Consider the following 20,148-nt stretch of genomic DNA (forward strand, 5'->3'; position numbering starts at 1 on the left):
GTGACTCAGTCTTCTGTATAGCCTGATAGACTGGATGTCAGTGTTTAAAAAAAAAGGGGGGGTAGTGGTTTGGCGAAGGGGGTGGGGTGGAGAGAGGAAGGATCCTTTTCTTATGGGCAGAGATGTGAGAAAATGATAGCGAGGTAAGAGAGAGAAGGGTAACAAGCTGCCAACCTTGGGAGAGAGAAACAGGCAGTGGGGTGGCAATTCAGAATGAGACGCCGGTAGAAAATAAGGTGGATGAATTAGGTTGGGTGTCCAGCGAGGACATGTGTAGTGACTTCTAAATACTTTGCTAAAAAAGATAACCTTGGAAACACCATATAGAATCTAATTAAACGAATACAAGGGCAAAATACATTTATTAAATCCAATTACATGGAAGTCCCTATAGGATATTAACATGAGCTGTTATGTATATATATGACTTTAGAATGAACATTCTTTTATATATATATATATATTCATTCTAAAGTCATATATATACATTTTTATATACGCATAACAGCTCATATACATATATATGAAAGTTTATATAGAATGAAAGTGTATATATCTATATCTATAGATATAGATATATTCTAAAGTCATATATATACATTTTATATATGCATAACAGCTCATATATGTATATAAACTTTCATTCTATAGTCACGTATATATTACATGTAAACAACTATATAAAGAATGTTCATTTTACAGTCATTTTCATCATTTTAACCTCCAGACTGAATGTTCTAACGCTTGAATATATACTAATGAAAATACTGTTTAAACAAGATCTAAAGGGCAAAATAAACATTATTTATAGTGTATACAACAAGTGATGGCATTTACACCTCAACTGTATATAATCCACAATGCCGCCTGCTATACACAATAAAAAGGATGATGGTTAACAAAATATTAAATGCACATTAAGGCTTTTTGAAAGAGTATCCATTATGCCCTTTGGTCCAGTTTAACTATCTCATTTTGCTCTTCCCTATACTTTTCCTTCTGAATTTAAATTAAATGTGTTATATTTATTGCTAGAAACGTGACTCCACTCTGGCCAGTTGCAACAGTTTAATGAACTGATATAATAAATATTTCCCTTGGCATTTCACAGTTATTTCAACATACACTGTTGTACTTTGCATCCCCAAACTTCAAATATTATTTTTATCGAGGCTGGGGGTGCAGAAAGCTACTTTTCAATAGCGTCTAAAGCAAATATTTGACGCGATGCCGACTCTTAAAAAAAATCGCAAATTTGCTTTTGTTCTCCTTTTTAAATATCTGCAGACACTAAATACTTATAACACGCATCATTTTTCTTGGAAAAAAAGAGGGAGAGAGAATGTTAGAATCCTGGGAAAGGCATCCTGGATAACCCATTTGCTTTGCCTATTTGAGTATATTCATACAGTGGGTGAAATTCGAGAGAATGTGAAGCGTTTTGTTTCGCTTGATAAGGCTGGGGTTTAATTAATTACCACGAATTTGCTTGGTATTTATAAAATATCACTATACAAGAGCTACCGTTTAGTGCTAACTTGGGCCATCCATCTTTTTCCTCTTGTAATTACTATACTTATCTCTATAGAACAGTCATTTCAACTCGGGTTTATATAACAGGTAATGGATAACTGCCATTTGTTGTCGGGATATTAACAAAAGCAGGTATAATTTCGAGGCTATCCTAATAATAATAACCACCTTTAACTTTCAGTTTAGGAATGCAAATCTCTACGGTTCTCTGGAAGATTCACTTGACGTAACAAGTTTTTTTAAAAAACCCCAAACCAAAACAAACAAAAAACAAACAAACAAAAAAAAAGAAGACGAACTTATTATTTGCAAGAATATTTCTAGTTTATCTACCTTGTTTCCCCCCGTTCCCCCGTGTCTGAGTGCGTGGATTTGTATATAACATAAAAGCAGTCGAAATAAAATTAAAGAAGGTGATTTCTTCAAAAACAATAGATTAAAAGTGCTTCTAATCCCAATTTACTTTTCAAATTACTTGTTCTATCACCGGAACAAGCACGATGCTACATTTAGAGTGAGTGAGTGAGTGAGTGTGTGTGTGTGTGTGTGTGTGTGTGTGTGTGTGTGTGTGAAAAAGTATGTAGCCTATATGACTCAGATATCCTAGAGATTATTAAGCTTTATCCCCTTAGTAATGCCTACTACACCTATCATTTGGGTATTTAAAGGATGGGGGGGAAATGTTGCAGTTCCTTCTTTCAAGTACAGATCTTTGTACATTTTTGTAAAGCGTTTAAAATAAAATGATACCCACAGTCGATCAGAAAACAGACGATTCAAACCTTCTATGAATCGTTTGCTTAGAGAGGAAAAACTGGGGTGAGCCGTTTTCCATCTAAACTTACATTCACCCGATTTTTTTTATTATTATTCATTTTTAACTGTGATTTAGATCAAGTTGACTCTTATTAAAAGTCCCACCCTATAGAATCATCTCAGGCTTCCTGTTATGAAGAGGAAGTCCCTGCTTACTACGAGACACCCAAACGTCGGTGCTTTCGATTGCAAAGAAAGCAGGACTGGCAGTCATAATTATTGGATGACTAGGACTCCTTCAAAAAAAAATCTTCAAAGGGAAAATTTACAAACAAAACGATGTGCACTAAGCTCACTTGGAATTTCAAGCAATCGAGGAAAGGTCTGAATAAAATTCTTTGCCCTGCCATTTTTCTCCAAAGTAATGACCTGGGTAAAATTCAATATGACCGAGAGAACTATGCAAGCGTATTATAGACCAGTGGGAGCGGCCCCCGGAGTGGGGTGAAACTCAGGTCAGAGCGTCTAACAAATATTAAAATGTTCAAGGGACTCGGGACACGCCTAGCTGTTTAACAAAGACTGACAAAGTATGAGATTAATACGAAAACTTGCGGGTTTCCAAACCCAAAATACTCAGAAGGGCCTATCGCTTGCTCCCTGCCAGTAGCAGTTTTTTGTTTGTCTTTAAAGACAATAGTGGTGTACGCTGGGGGAGGAGAGGGGGCGAAAGAGGGGTTCTTATCGAGAAATGATCCCTCTTCAGGGGGAAGATAGCAGAGAGGAACTCGGCTCTGGGCTTGGGGGTTCTGTTATTTGTTTGTTTTGTGCCCAGGAAGCTTTACGAACTTTTGAGCTCGAGTGCTATAGGAGATTGTTTTGAGCTGGGGACTGGAGGCAAGGGGGGGGGCTTTTATTTTTTTAAAGGTATGTATTGTTGCTTTTTTTTTTTGGCGTGGCACCTAGAGAGAGCGGGAATGGGCAGGCAAAGGGGTCGCTTTCAGAGGTCATGCACTCAACCTGTAGAACTGAAAGGTAAGAAAAACCTCTGTTGCAATCAGGGGGGCAAGGAGGGGGGGAGGAGAGATCGGATACAATTGTAGATGTCTTCTTGATCATTTTTTTTTTCAAGGTAGGAGGCTATTGATAGGAGTGGGTCAGAAAAGGGGCTGCTTAGGCAGGGGATTAAGGATGCATTTGGGGGGGATTTTTCCCTTGGCAGGTGTCTCACCACTTCAGCTCTCCTCTCCTCCGAAGCTCCTTCTCTCGGAGCCTGCTTTATAGTCTTAATGGTTCCTCCCGCCTGCTTTCCTTTTATTGTATAATATAAATAAACAGCGAGACAGCAGGCCGACCGTGCGAACAGTCGAAAGGGAGAGAGGTAGGTTTTGGATGGCGGCTAAGCTGCTTTCCCCCTTTGAAATGGAGAGCGAACATTAGCTAGATCTGTCTTTCTAAACTTCCGAAACGTTAGACGTTTTTATGAGCGGAATAGAAAGTGTGAAAAAAGTGCAGGCGTGTGTGTGTGTTGGGGCTGGGGGGAGTGCAGGGCAGTATCGTTTTCTTTTTAATTCGGGATCTGAAGCTGTTGTGTGAGACTTTTGGAGGAAAAAAAATAAGATTTCTGGCAAACACTAGGGGTGCTGGTGCTGCTCAAACCCCTTTGTCGGTCATGGCAAGGGAAAATTAAAACGGGATGTTTTGGGGAGGGGGTTGTAAGGGAGGGGGGTATCAATCCATAATAGGCCCTACCTAGCTGTTTATGTTTAAGGTATAGGATTCACCGGTGTTGATTAGGGTATTGCTGCTTTGGGGAAAATTAACAAAAGGACGCAGAGGCAGCTGGAATCAAAATATAAAAGTGAAGTCCACAGGACTATTTTGGTAGAACTGGTTTGTTATAGTTTCAGTCTTTAGGTTGTTCTAGCAGATTTTATTTGGATTCTGAATAGAAGGCTGTCTATTTCTGAGTCACTGGCTGTTCCCCGGTACACTTGAGGGGTTTAGGGGCATTTATGCAGACTTGGGACATCCTTGTCCCGTGTGAAAGGCACTATAAAGCAACCCCTGAGATCTGCTTGGTGTGCAAGAAACTTTTTGTGAGTGCTAGACGCTTGGGAGCTTGCAAAGGGGTCGCTTTTACCAGTTCTCGTTGAGGTGTGCTCTTGATTCTCTTACCTTGGCGATAGATATTGCGAGCGATACAGTCGACTCACCTTTAAGCAGCCGGGAAATCTTAACGCATGATGTGTCCCAAACAAGCGGTGTTCATTCATTCTCTGCCATAACAAGGTCTTTTTTTTTAAATCAGTGCTATCTGAAATACATTTCGATACGAGGGGAGGGGGGAAACAATATTTCCAACCAATGAAAGGGGAAATGTAGCATCTTTATGGCATCGTCTGTGGCTGAGTACTGTTAAAATATGATTAAATCGGAGATATTCGAACAAAAACGTGTGTTGCTCCCTTCTGATTTTTTTGTGGGGTTGGAGTGGAGGAGCGTGTTATACTTTTAATCTCTGGAGCTACTGGAATTTTAAACGAAGTCTCAACATGATGCTATTCTCATTCGTTCCGAATGAAGGTTCATTAGCTAGACAGTATGAATATTTTATTGCTTTCGGAAATGAAACTCCTTTGATCTTTTTCTCGGGTTATAAAAAGAATTGCCTGTCATAAAAAAAAAGAATATCGTCCCATCTGCCTTTATATTCTGTATTTATTTTCATCTGTTTCTCTCCCCTCTCCCCCTGTAATTTACTTTTATAACAAAAAAACTTTGGATGACCTTCAGAAACTCAAAAAAAATCTGAAATGGTTGTCTCTGTTGATCAGTGGATGATACTGAAACGACCAAATCTGGAGGGAAAATTAACTATAACATTTAAATTTGAAATGAGTGATAATTTGGGACTCTACTTGTGCTTTTAGATATAGTCCGGGACTAATATATTTTTTGGGGGAACATAATGCTAAAGTAATGTTCAGTGTATCAGTGAATAGGTAGGAACGTACTGTATGACTTTTATAACCTAACAATTACTAGCTCTGTATTTCGAATGGGTGAATTTCATTATTTGTGTTTCCTCTGGAAAGTGGCAATTTTAACCATATTTATTCATAGATGAATTCTTTGAGTAACAAAGATCTTGTATTAAAAATAAATAATACTCATAAATTAAATCGAAGAGAATTATTACAGTTAAGTGAAGTTAGAAGATTTCTGACCAAGAAAGATGCATCTGTCTTCTATATGTACCCTGTAGATCCGAATTTGTGTAAAGGAAGTTGTGTCACAAATTCGTATCTAGGGGAATATGTAGTTGACACAAACACTACAGTCATTCTCCCTGAAGAAAAAAAAACTAAATAAAAGGATGAAAAGACGCCTTGGCCAGAAGATCGTTTTATAACCGAAAAGAAATATTTGGGTATTTACCTAAACTCCCGACTCTAGTACTCCTGTGGTAAACTTCATCACCTCGTTCTAATAAAAATCTGAGCTGCAATGGGTGTCAGAAGTATTACGTCACTGAAATGCAGGAGGAAAAACGCTGGTGCTTTAATCTGTATAATTGCTTAAATTACACTAGGCATAAATAATCCAGCGAAACGCTGTCCTGTTTCCTGATTTTTATGAAGGGATTATTAGGTGCTTCGATTTTAAACACCCGTCCAAATGTTGCTTTTTTAATCATGTTTATTACAATGGGGGAGAAGGGAACAGCACTGAGACTAGTTAATTTTATCTTTAATTGTCCAGAAAGCCTTTTATTTCGTGTTCAGAGGAAGGGCTCTCTTTTCCACCCATGGCTGGAAAATGGCCAATCGAATACCGAAGCTAAATGTGATTTAGGAGCCTCGGTACCCCGAATTAGCTGATGAATTTTCTATTGATCCAAAACAAGCCCTATTTATCTCTGCCAGTATCTCAGCGCAGAGTCGCTACTCAAACCGCTTCATATCACCTACATTAAGAACGAAATTTAAACACCAGCCAGAGGGATCTCAATGTATCATCTACCAGGGCATTCATTTTGATCCGGAGCGGACCCCTCCTCCTCCCCCAAATTACTGAAAATAATCTTTTTTCCCCCCTGTAACACACAACTAAGCCAAGACACACCTACTGAAGGGAGTGGGGATTTGTTATCACGAGGGGTTAAGTGGTGACATTAGGGGTTTAGAGCCCGAGATGCTAATCTGGGTAAGTAACATTGTGCAGGAGCACGAAATTTCACCCTGGCTGAAAATATGTAAATACTGGTGATTTAAAAAAAAAAATCCTACAGGAGTAAGAATGTCCCTGTGTGAGGATATTTCCTTATCCGGGAATCGCAGGGAACCTCGCCATTGGCCGTCGGTGTCACATGGATTCCTAACTTTGTTCACTTGACAGTCTGTAGGAGGGTTTTACGAAACAGGAAAACGAGTAGGGGGGGATAGGGATAAATTTTAGTATTTTTTTTGTGTATGTGTGTGTGTGTGTGTGTGCAAATCAAAGAAATTAATGGCCATGAGTTCGTTTTTGATCAACTCCAACTACGTGGATCCCAAGTTCCCACCCTGCGAAGAATATTCTCAGAATGATTACCTTCCCAATCACTCTCCGGGATATTACAGCAGCCAGAGGCGAGAGACCACTTTCCAACATGAGGCGATGTACCAGCCACGGTCAGCCTGCAACGAGCCGCCCTACCCAGCTTGTCAGGGCTCCGGCCACCAGCCAGCGGTGCTATCCCCAAGGGGTCACGTTCATCCTTCGGCCGGACTTCAGAGCCACCTCTCAGAGCCAGATCACCGCTGTGAGTCGGTCACCCCCAGCCCTCCTCCACCCTCCTGTAGCCAAAACTCTCTGAACCAAAGCCCATCTAATTCTTCTTGCAAAGAACCAGTAGTTTATCCCTGGATGAAAAAAGTCCATGTAAGCACGGGTAAGTCAACTAAAGTGGCTTTTGCTTTATACTAACTAGCACCTCAAAGTCTTGTGGAAAGCCTATTGCACCAGTTGTAAAATAACCATTCGTGGAGATTTACGATCGCCTGTTTGCAGAGCAGTATAATTACATCCTCCATAAATTTTTATGGCTCTACTTGGCCAAGTGCCTTTGAAGTCTCTGTTACCATCCTCCTCCAATTTCTTGCAGGCTACTTTTTTTTATGGCTGTTGAATCTTCGTAAGTTAAGTTTTATGTTTTTGTAATTTGTATTTAAGTGGTGGGTTGAGTAAACTTTTACTATTTTTTCTCTCTTTTTTTACGTGTTATTAAAAAGAGAGGGTTTATGTATGGGGGGTTATGGATTTTAAGGAGCATAGATGGTGTATATATATATACACTACAATTGCACCATCTATGTTGTCAAGGGAAGTATGTTGTACAATATGTCTGGGGAAGTTTAAAACACATCTAAACATGGGTGTACGTCATGCAATCAGGCTGGAGTGAGGGGGCTGGAGATGGGTTAAGTGTATATTTCTGGAAGATCGTGGTGCATCTTTCTGCTTCGAGTAGTCTCCCAGCAAAACAGTGTGTGACACTTTAAAAAAATTTAAAGGGACAGCTCAGTAATTCTTTTTTTCTCTTCTCCCCCACTCCCCCCTTTGTGTTCGTTCAGTAAACCCCAGTTGCACAGGAGGGGAACCGAAGCGCTCCCGGACAGCTTATACCAGGCAGCAAGTCCTGGAACTGGAGAAAGAATTCCACTATAATCGCTATCTCACGCGGAGGCGCAGAGTCGAAATCGCCCATTCCCTTTGCCTGTCCGAGCGCCAGATCAAAATATGGTTCCAGAACAGGAGGATGAAATGGAAAAAAGATAATAAATTACCAAATACCAAGATCAGGTCTAATTCTTCCAACGCTTCTGCAAGCCTGCAGATACAAGGAGGTTCTCAGAACCGAGCCAACGCACCAGCCACCGGCCTATAATTGTTTCGTGTGTGTGTGTGTGTGTGTGTGTGTAGGAAACACATGATAATATGTTTCCAGGGGCGTAAAGGGGGCATACTCTTTATTTATAGAAAAGGAGGGAAACTCAGCTACAAAACAAACAAACAAACAACAGAGATGTGCTTTTGTGCTGTCTCCCATTAAAAGAAGGCTGTAGATTGTAGTTTTCAAATTTGGCTAAGATGAATCCTTGTTTCATCTTTAATCACGCCAAACTCTGCCCCATTTGTCATGTTTACTCTCCCGTACAAAGGACGGACCTTATGCTTGCTATTACCTCGACAACCAGTGTTCACTTTAATAAATGAGGCACAGTTTCTTCGAGAGAAACTGAATTTTCTTTTCTTTTCTTTTGCTGCCTACCAGCCACAAAGCGAAAGTTTCTATTCAGATCCCCAAGGGCACAGCAGTTCTGGCAACTGTAACACAGCCCTATAGAGCAAAACCAACCAAACAACGACCTCTACTCCATGCGGTATGAGGACCCTGGGGGGTGGGCATAGATGTTGAGTATTGTAGTGATCAGGGTGATACAGCTGGAGAAAGAAGAGATTGGCACCATTTAAAACGAACCGAGTGAAATTTGGTGTGGGGGGTTGGGAAGGAGACCAACATAATGGACACTTATGTAAGAAACCCCCTGCCATTTTTGAGTCCAGCAGGTTAATTACCTCACTTGTAAATCTGGAAGGGGGAGCAACGTATTTAGTTTAGAAACTTGAAGGCCACCTGAATTTAAACGTTCGTCAAAGGCGGAGTGGGGAGGGAGGGTTCTTTGTAAAAAGGACGCTTCTCCACTAAGATTCAGTCCATTTTTGTACTGAGCATATGAACAAAAAATGGAAGGTGGGGATCCCCTTCTTTCTTGAGGGAAAAGGGGTTATGAACTTCGTACAGATTTTTTCTTTCTTTCCATGTTCTATAGTACTTGACATTCCGAGCTGATGTGATTTCAAAGAACTTTTGGGATCTTGGTTTCCCCCTTCCAGTTGTTCATTTGAATTACCTCCTATTGTTCTTTGTGATATTCATGATAACTTGTACATAGCAGAAGTAAAGCAAATAGAAATAAAATTTTCGTTGTGACTATAAACTGTGTGTGTTTAAAAAAATAAGTTTTTTTTAATTGAAAATGTGTTAGTTTTATAAGGGTTTCTGTCAATTATACCTCGCTAATGAAAACAAAATATGTTTGACTATAGGGTATCTCAGCCTTAAGTACTGCTAAGCCTTACATATTGTGATTTATTTATTCTAAGCACATATTAATATGGTTGTATGATATGTTCACAAACTGGTTTCAGCAGTGTTGGTCATTACAGAGCTACGTTGTATTAAGGAATTAAAGCAGCAGTGTATTCCTCAGGAGAGGCTATTTCATTTAAAAAAATCTCCTTCTCCAAGGTATTTAATGCATTAATGAGTATAATTTTGGCACAGATGTTTCCCGGTGTTTGCAGGTTTTCTGTGTATTTTTTATATTACAAAGGAGCTGGCTACTGCAATAGCTCAAACCCTGACAAGCAAATAGATAATCAAGAAGACAAATGGCTTCTTTTGTGAGCCACAGCTCTTGTATTAATTTTCATTTTCTTGCTCATAGAAAGTATCGAAAATACTGTTCAGGGCGAAATATCATTCCAGTTCTAAGTTACATTTAAAAAAAAAAGGGGGGGGGGGAGAAGGAGGCCTCTAGACCCTACAAAGAAAATCACCATGTTCTGAATCATTCCCTATAAGAAAATGGTTTTCGCTTATTTATGAGATTTTATGAATTTCTCTAAGTAATTATTAAAATATCCCACAATATTATTAAGAACAAAGACCTGGCTTGGAATATTTAAAGTGGTAGAATGGCTATTTCTGTTCTCAGGGTACTTAGCAATTTAACTCAGACCTTGCAAATAAACTGCGTTCAAAAGTTGTCCCTTCCTCCCCCACCTCAATAAATCGCCCATTACGTCTTTTATTCTATTGACTTTGTAACAGTTTGTAAGAAATATTTATATGGTCATGTGATACAGAGCCGCTACACGTCTTGTGTTGGAAAAATGGAGTTGTGTATGTATTTGATTAACTTTTGCCCCTTTAAAGGCAAAAAGAGCAACCTTCGGAGTTTTTATTTCAGTGAGGGGTGGTGGGGACTGCATTTATTTTGATGGCTGATTTTTCCCCCTTTGATCTGCTTCCTATGTAAAGGCGATGCAATTTTCAGATAGAGGCTATGCTCTTAAGGGTACCAAAACAGTTCTTAAAAAGCATATGCTGTTAGGAATGCAACTTCTATAGAACAAAATCAAAGCTGGAAAGTATGAATAGAATTGAAGGGGGAGAAAAGAAGATTTCTATAGGACCTAAAAGTTCACAGCCATTATAAGCAGACAGAAGCCAAGAAAAATGCGAGAATTATACAGAAAATCATTAATCACTTCTTTTCTTTAAATACTTATCCTTTCCCCATTGTTATTCAACAGCAAATCTCCGCAGACCGTCTGTTGGGAAAAAAGTACCCGGAGTCCTACAAAAATCTTCAAGGGAAATAATAACAATAAAAAAATCTGGATCATAAAGTTGATTTTTTTATTTTATTTTACTTTATTTTAATTTTTGGAAAACAAAACGAAACAAACAACAACTCTCACTTGGGAAGAATCCACTCAAACCATGAATACCGTCTATGGGGCGTTGGAAAAAGGATGTGGGAATACACAAGGTAAAAGAACCGACTGCTTGGCATGCATTTTTTGATCGTTTATTGCCTCTTTTCAAGAGTAAGGTTTTTGGGTGGGGGGGGCGACACATGAATCCTTTACGGGATTTTCCTCGGTTTCCTCATTTTATTTTGTCTGAGGGGGAGAGAGAAAAGATAGCATACAGATTACATATAAAGGGGTGAATAAAACCCCGTATTTTTCCATTTTATGCTGTGAATCCTATACAGCTAGGCTAACTCTTTTATCTAATGGAATACAGAGGAAAAGCAGATAGCTAAGAAATTAGCCTTTTTCTGACCAAGGCAGCTGTGCTATTTCAACTTATATTCCTCCATGTTCTATTTTGCCTTCTTTACGCGTTGCAACTTAAGTTAAAGGGCTTTGTACAAACGTCATGTGTGACTCTGGAAAGATCAATCTGGTAGATATTTCTTTTTTAGTGTGTCAGATGTTCCTTGAGGAATAACAGTGTTCGACTCCTTTAGCCAAATCAGACTTTGGGGTTTCTCGTTTCTGGTTAGAAGAGTTGTTTTGTGGAAAGGTTTGGCTTTATAGACCGTGTTGGGGTGAGCTGGGCTTGTCTGCTAGCTGTTCGTTTCAAGACTTTCTGCATTTTACTGGGGAGACTGAAAGACAAAATAAACAAATAAATTGAGGCAAATTTCTGAGCTGCCGAGCACAGATCGCCTATAGGGTTCACCCAGAGGACACGTTTTCTAGCCGATTAGCTGAGTATTATAGCCAAGGATTGACCTCTCAAACCCCTTGACCTTTCAAAGACTGGACATTGTGCTGTGTAACATTTCCAGCGTCGAACTGGACGGGGCTCAGGCAAACTTTGCACCTCCGGAAAGAATCTTTTAAACCACTCGTGTTCATGGGTTGTTTCTGAACGTTGCCATTGCTGGGCCATCGCGGGGAATGCAGATGAAAGGCGTCCCAGGACGATCGGGTTTTTGTGTGCTTGGTTGGTTGGCTTTTAGTGTCTGAGTCGTTCTATAGTCAAATCTGGTCACGATGCGTTGTTTATCTTCTTGGCTTTGGGTTTCAACTCCAAGCACCCAGGGTCTCCAGTGTGAAAGACAAAGGGGGGAGCTGGTTTTTTACAGTCGGGAAGCTTGCGATCAGTGCAAGGGGAAAGATCTCTGGGCTGGCTCGGCCACTTGGGTTTGTGTTGTTTTACCTCTCAGGAGGGCGTTCAAAAAAGGACCCCTACGCTACCCCAGCCAAACGCCTCTCACTTTTCCTCAAACCTCAGCTATCTTCTCCTTTCTAGAAAATCCTTTGTTTCGGAGGCTCTACACTCCCCACCCCACCCCTCCTTGCTCCTAGCCCACCACACTCTCAAAAGCCCTTCACAGCTCGTCTGTATCTGCTAAAGGGGTGTGATATTTGCTGATGCAGTCAGGGATTTCTTTTTGATGGTGGTGGTTGGGGGTGGGGGGTACAGGAGGGCAGGCGGTAAGGGTGTTTATCGGTGCGTGTTGTTGAAACCACCTCGCTCCTTTTAAAATTGCGGCCTTCTTCTGGGTCTCACGATGGCCCTTAGTCCTGATAGCGACGAACTCTTCTATTGACACGGAGCAGCGTTTACACGGCCACTCCGGGGGTATGAGACATTCTAAACGGCGAAGGAGAAAAAACTCTTTGGGGGGTGACGTGCCCCGTCAGACATTTGGTAGCCATCTCCCGGCCTTGCTGGCCACCTAGAATCGTTTCAATAAATGAGCTGACGGCCGTTACCTTTGTTTATTATCGGCGCGGTTCTCAGTGGCTTTAGGAGCGACTCCGCTTCATAGCTGGGTCAGTGGCATTCCGGGAAACAAAGCGTGAACGACTCATGGTTCACGAGCTTGTATTAAACCAGAGACCCAGCCACAGACAGCCCAGGTGTCTTTTGGAGTCTCCGTTTAGCTCTCTATATGACACCTGATGTTTCGACTCATCGCTCTGAGGTTTTACTCTTCCGACCTAGTTCCTGATGGAAGAATGTAAATATTTTCCATCAGCATGAGTCTGAAAGGTGTCTCCTTGGGGCATGCCCTTTGTGTCCCATGCACTCCTTTGTTCGCTCCGCCTGCGTCCTGAAATCGAAGCCAGACCAAAAGTCTATTGCATCAAACTAACTGGAATAGCTGGTCTAATTGCCACTAGGATCTGAGATTTATTTATTAGGAAGCCAGAGCAAATATATATATAAAATACAAGGCTCGAGATTGTCTCTGTATAATATGAATATAGTCGGGAGAAAGTATTTAAATAAAAATACTTTCAAACACACACCCGGACTATTTCTATATTTTAGGTGTATCGACACCTTGTTGCAGCGTTCGGTGAGGACTTAGCCGGGGAGAGCAGTTTGGGAGTTTCTCAGCGTGAACACCTTCCCCCTGGCAGATTTATGATCGCCAATAAAAACGGCGTGTTTAAATTCGTAAATCAATCTCCCCTTCTCGCTATATAAACGTTCATTTTATCTCTCGAAAGAAAGCTGCTTTGATGATTGCACCTCGGAGGCTGAGGGTGCTGTTTATGGCCGCTGTTCCTATTCTTTGAACTTTTAGCGAAAGTTGCTCTTTTAAAAAATGCAGCCGGATTTTTTCTTTTTTGTTTGTTTATTTTGAGGCGGCGGGGCGGGGGAGAGGTTGGCAAGCAAAATTCGGATGCGGGGTAGTTTGCTTTTAAAAAAAAAAGGTCTTTACTGAAGGAAAATGCGTGGCTTTTCCATTTACCCCCTCCTATTCTCATAATGTCCCAAATTGAAAAAAAACATCTAATTCAACGGATAAAGGAAGTTTGCTTTATTAGGTAACTGCTCCTCTATCAACATACAATGACACAGAAAGGATTAAAAAAACAGAACAAATTCACTTTTCCTTTTCTCTGTCCCTCCCCCTCTGTATTATACCTTCACCCAGAATTTGAAGCCGAAGGTTTTATTTTTTTTTAAAGCAATTTCTCACAATAAGGTCTATGCTTTTAAAACAAGTATACTTTTTCAGGCAATGGGCTTCAGGATTCATTTCCCCAAGCTTTAAACAGCCCTTCCCTCTATCACAGCCACTTCAAAATGTTGCCTGGATTGAACGCTGGGTATGGATGTTCTAGCCTTTTATTAATTAGTTTTAAAAATGTGCTCTTTCAGATAGCTGCTTTCCTAGAGATTATCAAGCTCTGGACAACTCTCGCTAAACCTCCATGCCCATCTCTATTTTATCTAAGTATTCCGGGGCTTGCAAATTTAGAGCTTTATATTCCAACGCATTCCACCTTGTTTGTTACTGGAGGTCTCACACCGTCCTATTGTTTGATCTTCAGTGGCTCCTTATGCACTGTATCCGTTCTATTGTTTGAGGACGTGAGACAGTCATCCTTAGCACCTGAAAAATAAGGATGCAGCACACCTACTCTAGATTGGTAAAAAAATAATAATCTTAGATTCCTTGTAGGGCTGAAAGGAAACCAGTGTCATAGCTAAATCTGTACATGCGTGTGCCTGTGTTTATGTAAACATCTGTAAGTATGTTGATACATACAGACGTGTGCACATTGTTTTGTGTCAGTGAGGCATTTGTCTACTTGGTATTTGTTCCATAGGAAGCTCCTTGTACATTCACTATAAGCAGCTTCCTTTGTTGGCCAGCCTTTCGCAGGATTCCGTTTTGGGGCATCTCAGCTCAGAGCCAAAACTGGCTTCAAAATGCAATAAAGACTCACAAAACAATAACAGCAGAAGCCACAAGCTCTAGCCCTGTATCCTAATGGGAAATTCTTTTCTTTTTTTTTTAAATCTGGATCCATGAGCATAAATATCCTCAGAGGGCTTTGGAGCCTAAAACAGTTGTTCTAGTCAGTGGAAGGCTGTAATAAAATGTCAGAGAGAAAAGCATTATGTGTCTAGCAGGGCAAAGAGGCATCAGGGTTTGGGGAAAGTGTTTAAATATTCTAAACTTCGAGGGGAGTGGGGGTGGACACCCTAACGTTGCGTTCTTTAACAGACGTATGTATATTACAGTATAATGTGCTGTGTATACGTTCATCCCACGTTCACACGCCTGTGTAAGTGTGCATATGTGTTTATAGAAATAACTAGTAGCCAGAGTACCTCTGTAGATCTAGAATGTTACATTCAATTATAAACTTATTTTTTGGGGGGGAAAAACACTGTTCCAGTGGAAGGTCACAGTGGTCCTTTGAGTATGAAACTGAGAGACCCCCTTCCCCCCTTCCAGATCACGTGATTCATTAAATAATTAATGCAGAGGTTGCAGAATAGATATGTATTCGTCAGGAACATCGCAGACATGGTCTCCTTGTGTCTGACGTGAAATTCAACTGTCCTTTAAAAAACAAGCCTATAGCAGAGGGGGGGAAAAGAGAGAGAGAGAGAGAGAGAAAGGGAGAGAGAGGGAGAGAGAGAAAAGAGTCTGCAATAAAACAATTCTCAGGAAGAAAGAAGCCTCGCCGAGGGTTGGATTGTTGTGAGTAGCAGGGTCTTCCCAATTCCTAGCGTGTCTATATGTCCATGTAAATTTATTGTTTGTTATTAATGTTATTGTCGTAAAATGTGACAAATAGCCGTCTTCATTTCCTCCCATTTTTCTTCACATGGTGGTATGTGTGTTAATACCCATCGAGGCATTTCATTGATATTTTTAGGAATATTCCCTTCTCTCTCTCTCTCTCCCTCTCTCTCTCCTCACAACCTCTCTCTCTCTCTTTTTAAACCCCCTTTCTTGATTTATTACAATAAGCATGTCAGCAGCAGTGCGGCTGCCATTGTGTGTGTGTGTTTGTGAGAGAGTTGTGTTGTTTATGGCGGTGTCCAAGATAAATCATTTCTCAAGTGAAAATGATGTGCAAGCAATGATATTTTAGAGCGAGAATTTCCCTCTGCCCCACTCCCTGGAGTTGATTATTTCAGACGATTTACAGTAATAGATCAGCGGCTAATATGAAAGCTCTATAGCTGGGGGTCTTAAATTACAGCATCTGTGATTACCAATTAAGGAGAGATTTGTATAAATTCGGTAAACCGGGAACGCCTCATTGGCATATAAACCTAGTCAAAGACCACGACCTTAATATAAAAATTACAGCTAGGAGTCTGGTATTGCAGCATCCCTTTACTAGCTATTTCTCATTTTTCACCCTCTTGTCCCCTGTCCCTCTCCAATAAGGACTTTATCGCACTATAAGCACAGGTTGTTGAGGTGTGTTTCTGTTTGTTTTGGGCTTTTTAATTTATTTTGTTTTGGGTTGGGTTATTTTGTTTGTTTTTTTTAAGGCTGGACGTGTCCCATTGGTATGCCAGCTGATCAGGAAAAAAAATCAGATAAATAACTACATTTGAAAATGAAAATCGAATTGCTGCAGGGAGTCAAAATGTACGGCCGCCTCTTAAATAGGGGTAGCGTTTGATCACAAGCAGGGAATGAAGTGACTTTGTCAATGGAGGGCAGAACAATAGGTGAGCTTCCTTGTCTTCCAAACTAACTACACGGGTTCTAAGGTAATGGGGCAATGTTGTGGGGTTCGTTCCGAACCCTGAGCCTTGGACCCATTTATAATCCCCAAAGACTGTTCACAAAAGGAAGTGAATTCATCTCCAAATAATTCGTTATGCAAAGAGGAAATAGTTTGCATCGCTTCATTGCTGCAAGATCTTGCTATGATAGGTAGGTAGGTAAATAATGTCCTTAGGATACAAGTTTCAGAAGTTTAGATAACAAAGGACATTTCGTTAGTAAGGAAGAGCCTGATTTCTGTGATTTACGGCGGTGTAAATTTGAAGTAAACCTATCCAGGTCAATGGAATTACACGGATATAAAACTAGTGTACATGACAGCAGAAGCTGGCCCTACGTCCTCAAGAAACTAGATAGGCAGAGTCTGCCAACAGATGTTAGCTTTTCACTGGCACTTGATATATAGAATATATATGAAATATAATAACTAAATCCCTTTCAACCAATTGAGGCAGCGCAGTAAAGTTAAGACTTTGGGGAGCAGATTATTCTCCTAAAGAGCAGAGTTGATGGGTGAAAGACATAATGTTACCTGTTTAAAAAAGCAAAAGTGTATAGAGACTGAGAATGTGCATCCTTGATAGAAAAGGGAAGGTCAAAAGTCAACCACTTTAGAATTTCCATTTTAAAACTTGACCAGATAGGTTAAAACCCTGAGTGTTGAAAGGGAAGGAGGAAGCGGGAAATAGCATTTTTAAAGATGTAACATGCAAGGAGTCAGTAAAACTGACAACAGGACTGAAGATTAAATGTTCACACCGGATTCTCAAAAGTGAATCCAGCCCCATTTTCTGCTCTTCCTTTAGTCCCCGTGAGCCAAGTTTAACACCGTCATGAGGGGTGATATTTAAATCTGTCTGCTAGGGTAAACCTTTGTGTAGGAAAATTAGAGCAACTCAGCGACTTTCATTAAATATTAAGGGAGATCCAGGGACGGTGAATAAGTCAGGAATGCAACATCATTCTTTGTCAGGCATATATTAATTTAAATCGTTGGCTTCCAATTGATTCTGACCACTTGTTTTTTAGATCTGAGATTCTGAGCATGAAAAATTAGCCCGCTGAGGAAGGCTCCTGTAGTTACGAAGTTGTAAGGGGCGAAAATATTAATTTCACTCTCATTATCGTTATTATTACGGCTCCTTTGCTGTCATTAAAGCTTCAGACAGTGCACCACACATAACTCTATCGCCCAGTCCCATGCATTAGTCGCATAAAACCGAGGGATTGATCGATAGCGGGAGGGGGGGGGGTATTCGGTTCTGGTTCCAGACGCCATTGTGCAAACGTCTCCCTTAAATAAGTCAGATGTCAGGAAGAGCTTCGGTTACTGCAGGATGTTGAATCGGACAAGGTGGCAAACATGTATGCTTTTGACACCCTTGGCTATAATGAATCCCATTTTCCCATTCACCTGGCATCATGTACTCTCCAAATCCATTACTGATATCTCTATCTCTAGCCTTTTGATTTAAGGTGGGTGTGGGGGGAGAGATGCCTATTTCAGATAACACCTACATTTCTGCCTTGCCTTTCTAGCTGGTTTCTACTGAAAGGGGAGGTAGCGCAGAATTGTGATTTATCCGATGCAAAAATTTTGGCTTGAGATAAGCCTGGCTGTAGGATCTAATCTTATTGGTAATGTTGCCTCAGATCTTATTCGCTTCTACACTTCAAGTCAAAGACTTAGATTTTTATCAATGAGCTGTGCAAATAAACAAGGCGAAAGTTTCTTTCTTTCTTTCTTTCTTTCTTTCTTTCTTTCTCCTACTAGAAATTTGCCATCGTTGTATCAAGCTGATATTTACCAAGAGCGGTTTCATTCTGCCTGGAACCGTCTCAATAAATAGTCTCTGTGTTTTTCTCTCTCTGTCCCTCCGATGGCTACCGATTATTTAGCATCGGATGACGTAATACAATGAAAAGGGTTTCGTTGCGTCCAGATTTGGGCAGCCAAAGGAGCTCTCATTGTTCCTTTTGGTTGGTCAAACAATAACAGCAAAAACTCCTCTTACCCAACCATGGTCTTTGTAACTCCCTGCCATATCTACCTCATTCAATCAACATATTTTCCCATTTATGTTCATTATTGGTTTATTTATCGATGAGGTAATATAACTTCGCTGATTACCTCTCTCCTACGGACTAAAACTATGTGTAGATCGTTAATTTTATTTATTTATTTCTGCAATATTTCTTTATGAACTCAGTTGAACTGAATACATCAGAAAGCAGCGGGTGGAATATTCTTCCTTGGGTTATAGTTATAAATGATATGAATAATAATCAAAATACTTGATCTTGTCATTCAAATAGTTCAGGTTATTATTGTTTCGTTCATTTCTGTGCAATAACCAGTTCTTCTTGCCGACTACCGTTTCAGAAAAGTTTGATCCACCAACATGAAGAATCAATATTTACTTTATCATATACCATCTCCAAAGGAAGCACTTCTCCCCCCCCCTTCACAACCAGCCTCCCATACATAGACACACACCATTCCTTTCCCAGAGTGGCAGCTATTAAGGTGGACAATATAAGTTCAACAGCACCTTAGTTCATAATGTAGTGCAGGCTGTAAAAGAGTGTTATGTAAGATTAAAGAATGATGGAAGGATAGGACTCTTTGGAACTGCTATGTAAGGAGGCCAGTAGGTAATATAGAACAGGGTAATACCCGCAGTCAGTACATAAGCCTGTAGACTCAATAGATGAGGTCTCAATATATGAACAATGTATATCCAGTATACAATATTATAACTCGTATTCCTTATACATTGTCCATTTTCTGTTTTAAAATACGTAAGATTCAGGAAGCATTCATGGGTCATACATTTATTCCGGTTGGTCATTTCAAAACAAAAGGGTTTAACAAGAGATTGATATGACATTGTAAATACAAGATGACCATTGTTTGTTAAAATACCCGCCAGCCACACCGATAAGTGTAGCCTTGTCAAAGCGAATGAATTATTTCAACAAATCGTATTGTCTAAAAGAAGAAAAAGAAACAACAAACAAACAAACATACAATCAGAGGGAAAAAACACAATTAATGTCCGAAATAAGTATATGCTATACAGGCCTTAAAAACCGCCGATCGCCATAGGGCTCTCCATTGCAAATCAGCTGATACATTTCTGTGTAAAAAGGGATTGGAAGGAGATTTATTTCGAGAAAAGACAAAGGGAAAGAAGCCCTTTGCTTTCTGTTACATTGGCAAAGGGTTGGATATAATGATGGGGTCCTTTGAAGTTCCGGGTGGGTGTTTTTTTTAAAGGGGCTAATAACCACATTTCAACACTTGACTGCGATAAACCAAATCAGGTGCTATTTCAGAAAACCAGAGCCATAAATCAGAAGGGGTTGATTCCTTTTTGTTTAAAGACAGAGAGGGGCTAAATGAGGAATTTTCATTCAATAACATTTAATATTTGGGGTTAAATCCAAGACGTCAGCCCTTATTGGCAGAAGTATCTATAGAGATGGGAAAAGAACGAGACCAAAAAAAAACAGGGTTAAATTCTCTCCAAACGCAATTGCACCGATGGAATCAATAGGAGTTGCCAGCTCTCAGCCAGCAGTTTCTGAAGGGAGACTCTGGCAAGTCAAATGGCCAGCTGTGTCATGACATTTTAATAGGCAACTTTTGTCCTTTCCTGAA

General features: G+C 40.3%; 2 protein-coding genes across 5 annotated transcripts in view; both read left to right on the top strand.

Annotated features, from left to right (window-relative positions):
* Nucleotides 1–2,577: 2,577 nt before the first annotated feature.
* The window catches only part of HOXB3 (homeobox B3), a 33,819-nt gene continuing 16,248 nt past the window's right edge, over nt 2,578–20,148 (top strand). The window contains exons 1-2 of one of the 4 annotated variants that reach the window (XM_039516789.1): nt 2,578–2,671; nt 10,717–10,955. The gene's annotated coding sequence lies outside the window, so the exon portion shown is untranslated. Of the gene's footprint in view, nt 2,672–3,264; nt 3,325–9,461; nt 10,956–20,148 lie in introns of those variants that run through there. The other 3 variants (XM_039516791.1, XM_039516788.1, XM_039516787.1) reach the window with 3 other exon arrangements.
* Nucleotides 6,781–9,285, top strand: HOXB4 (homeobox B4). The gene is made up of 2 exons (XM_039516793.1): nt 6,781–7,225; nt 7,908–9,285. Exons 1-2 carry the CDS (start codon nt 6,802–6,804, stop codon nt 8,219–8,221), a joined length of 738 nt encoding a protein of 245 aa, XP_039372727.1. The 5' UTR covers nt 6,781–6,801; the 3' UTR covers nt 8,222–9,285.

This window comes from Mauremys reevesii, linkage group 27 (genome assembly GCF_016161935.1).
Source record: "Mauremys reevesii isolate NIE-2019 linkage group 27, ASM1616193v1, whole genome shotgun sequence".
Classification (NCBI taxonomy): domain Eukaryota; kingdom Metazoa; phylum Chordata; order Testudines; family Geoemydidae; genus Mauremys; species Mauremys reevesii.